Source organism: Nothoprocta perdicaria, unplaced genomic scaffold (genome assembly GCF_003342845.1).
Source record: "Nothoprocta perdicaria isolate Ctin4 unplaced genomic scaffold, notPer1 scaffold_109, whole genome shotgun sequence".
In the NCBI taxonomy this organism is placed as follows: domain Eukaryota; kingdom Metazoa; phylum Chordata; class Aves; order Tinamiformes; family Tinamidae; genus Nothoprocta; species Nothoprocta perdicaria.
The window spans coordinates 34,733-38,164 of NW_020454194.1; the positions used below are offsets into that span (position 1 = coordinate 34,733).

Here is a 3,432-nt window from a genome sequence, read left to right on the forward strand (position 1 = left end):
TCCCCTTTATACATGGGGAATAAAATGAAAGCCTATAAAGCACGAACCAGCACAAGTAAACAAGTAAAAGCACTTTATTCCTTAACAGCTTAAATCACTGTGAGGTCCTTACGCCACCAGGACTTCCCAAATATTTGTAKGAATTGCATGAAAATTGCATGAAAATGGCACAGGCAGGTTGAATCCTTTCAACTGCTGCCATGGGACCCAGTGAGTTTGACCCAGGCCTATGCAGTACCTTTGGCGAGCTCCTTCTCTAAAGCCATGGACATCCACCAGGTGTCCAGGTAGCAAGCTGGGCTCTTTCCTCCATGGTCTAAACTCAAGGACAGGATTTGCTGCTGTGATCCTTGAAAAGCAGACAAGAAAGGAGGAAGCCCCAAACCTACACGACCTCCCCAAGTGAAGGCCACTAACTTCGGAAAAAAAAAAATCAGATTTGCCCAGCGACACATAATTTGCTTTACAGTAACTAGTTCAAATGAATACTCAACATCTAAATACACAACTAAGGCACCAAAGAAACACACTCCCAAGCTCCCACAAAGCCTCTCTGAAAGCATTTTGGTTTCTCCAGAACACTTAGTACTCACTTCAACATTTTAGGAAAATGGGGAATATCGTAACTACTAAAGTAAATCCTCAGCTTCCAAATTTCACCGTCATTTAAGAGATTTAAAAAAAAAAAAAAAAATCAGTGAAGTGTCCTAGGCCTGCCAGCAACATGGGGTGTTGCCACTTACATACGGAATTAATTCAATCATTTCTAATTTTACAAGCTACTAGTATTTTTTTCCGGAATGTTTAGTTTTATATTAGAAGATAAATTATGGATTTTTATTCTTTTATACCAATTTTTAGGATCATTCAGTGGACAAGAGATTAGACAGCTGTGTTCCAACACATTAGCAACGTTTTAGTATTTGCCGACAACACTGCTCACTATCTTCAAAATGCTACAAGGCCTGTGTTAACAATGGAGTTAATATATTAATAAGCCAGATCTTAATTATTACAATAAGGTAGCATATTATTTAAAGAAACTATAGATATATACAGCAGAGGCTGGCTCTGTGCAACAATAGTTGGGTTCTCACTAAGAGCTATGCTATGGGTGTGGCAGAGGAACAAACAACCAGATGTTCGTCTTTATCAATTTCAGTATTAAATCTCAAAAGAATATATCAACTGAAATATATACTCACATGACAACAAATTATAAGCAATGCAACTCTTTTACTGAAATCATCTAAAAACTAGCTTCGAGGTATGCAAATATATATTACTATTGGTCTGAGCATGTATCAAAAAAATGATGATGACTGATGTCCAAATCATCTCCAAAGCGTTTCTAGCATCCCACGTACTGGCAACTTAGGCTTCACATCCAGGTCTCCAAACAGAGGACATAAATACCATCCAGGTTTTAAAACATTTTATTTGCATATTAAAAAAATTGTGCATTCCAATAATTAAAATCATTTGAACAAAAAAAAATGGCACTCGATTAACTGCATTTTACAGCTCGCAGGACCTTGGTACAGCTTTGCATTTATTCGTGTGTTACTCTAGTTTACTGTAGTCCCACCCAGGTTCTTCTTTCATCAACATGCAAGCTCTTTCATGCCACCAGGACCAAAGCCAGACAGGCAGAGGGAAAGGCAGCGCCTTCATTCAGTGTCAGTAGTTCTCTCTATTCTTTTGATGTGAAAGGGGCAGTACAGTCATTTTAAACTTTATCCAACCTCTTTGCATCTTACAAAGTTAAACAGCTAAAAGAAGTAAAATAAGAAGGCAATGCTTGTGGAATGTACAGTGCATAATTTGGAAGGGCAGATTTCATTACGATTCACCCGCTTGCTTCTCCTGTTCAATTGCTGAAAGGGGAGGGAAAAAAGAAAAGAGAGAGAGAAAAATAAAGATCAAGAAGCCGAGAAATGTATTTACAAGATAGTTACTACAGTTTTGTATAAATTGACATCTATGAAATTGAAATATAATTTTTAAATTTAAAAAAGGAAAATGCCTTTTTTTTTTTTAAGGGATTTGGTGTGGCGACGCCGCAGGCGGCTCCCTCCTTCCCTCCCTCCCTCTCTCCCTCCTTCTCTCCCTCCCTCTCTCCCTCCTTCCCTCCCTCCCTCTCTCCCTCCTTCCCTCCCTCCGCTCTTTGTCTGGCGCTGCCCCGCGCCGCCGCCCGCACTCACTTTCTTTTGAAGGCAGCGGGTTTTTCTCTTGCGTCTCTGTCTTCTTCAATTTCGACTTGTCGAATTTCTCGATCTCGGCCATGTCGGGTTTGTCGGACATGTTGGCAGGGGACTCTGCGCACACAGCGGGAGAGGGGCGCGTTACACCGGGCGAGGGCTCCGCTCCGCTCCCCCCGCTCCCCGTTCCCGGCGCGGCAGCCCCAGCTCGGCGCACGCCGGGATTAAACTGCGCAATCCCAGCGCGCGGCGCCTCAGGAAGGGCAGGGAAAGGAGGAGGGAAGGGGGAAAACGCCGATTTAATCCAGCATCAGAGCCGCCGCCTGCCCCGAGCATTTGCACGCTGCTCTGGGGGGTACAGCAGGGCGCAAGCGCCCGGGTTTCAAAGCGTCGGGGAAAAAAGGAAAAAAAAAAAAAAGAAAAAAAAGTGGAGAAAAGAGGGAAAAAATCTATATGCAAATAAGAAATACAAAATTAARCCGCCCGGAGCACAACAAAGCCCGCTCGCCGCTCCCGACGCGCAGCGCCACCGCCCTGCAGCAGCGTGGCCCTGAGACAATAGCCCCCGCGAGACAATAGCCCCCCCGCCCCACAACAGCCCCCTGCCCTGCCCAGCCCCGCTCCGCTCCCGCCGCGGCCGGGCGCGGGCAGCGGCGCCGCCGCGGGGGTCCCGGCGCGGGGGGCCGGGCCGGGCCGGGGGGCGGGGGGACCCACCGGTGTCGCCTCGCCGGGTGATGCTCAGCCCCGCAGCCGCTCCGCTCCGCTCCGCACGCGAGTATAAAGAGGCGCTCGCTGGCGGGGCGGTTTTATCCCCGCGCCTATGCAAATGCTGGTGATGTCACCGGGTTTTGCCGCTTTCCGCCTTTTTTTTTTTTTTTTTTTTTTGCTTCCTTCCCCTCCCCTCTCCCGTCGCACACGAACCCGCTACGGCGCCTCCGCTCCTGCAAGCGCGATGCGGGCGACGCCGGCGCCTTYCGGGGGGTCCGCGCTGCCGGGGGGTGGGTCCCCAGCTCCGGGGTGCCCCTTCGCCCACTCCCCTCACGGGGCCACGGGTGACCGTGACACCCCGCGGCGCAGCCCGATCCCTGCGGTGGTGGCGGTGAGGGGGGGACGCAGGGGACACAGACACGGGTGGGCGCCCCGCTCCCGGCGGGAAGGAGGGAGGGAAAGTGGGACCCCTCGGGGACTCATCCGCGGGGGCTGCTCCCAAACCGCCCCCCGCCGGCTGCCT

The 3,432-nt window shown here is 49.4% G+C and overlaps 1 protein-coding gene across 1 annotated transcript; it reads right to left on the reverse strand.

Moving 5' to 3' along the window:
- Window positions 1–1,503: 1,503 nt before the first annotated feature.
- TMSB4X (thymosin beta 4 X-linked) lies at window positions 1,504–3,002 on the reverse strand. Its single transcript, XM_026047232.1, has 3 exons — window positions 2,916–3,002; window positions 2,205–2,318; window positions 1,504–1,877 (listed from the first exon to the last, which is right to left on the reverse strand). The coding sequence occupies exons 2-3, from the start codon at window positions 2,302–2,304 to the stop codon at window positions 1,843–1,845; spliced, it is 135 nt and encodes a 44-aa protein (XP_025903017.1). The 5' UTR covers window positions 2,305–2,318; window positions 2,916–3,002; the 3' UTR covers window positions 1,504–1,842.
- Window positions 3,003–3,432: the final 430 nt, after the last annotated feature.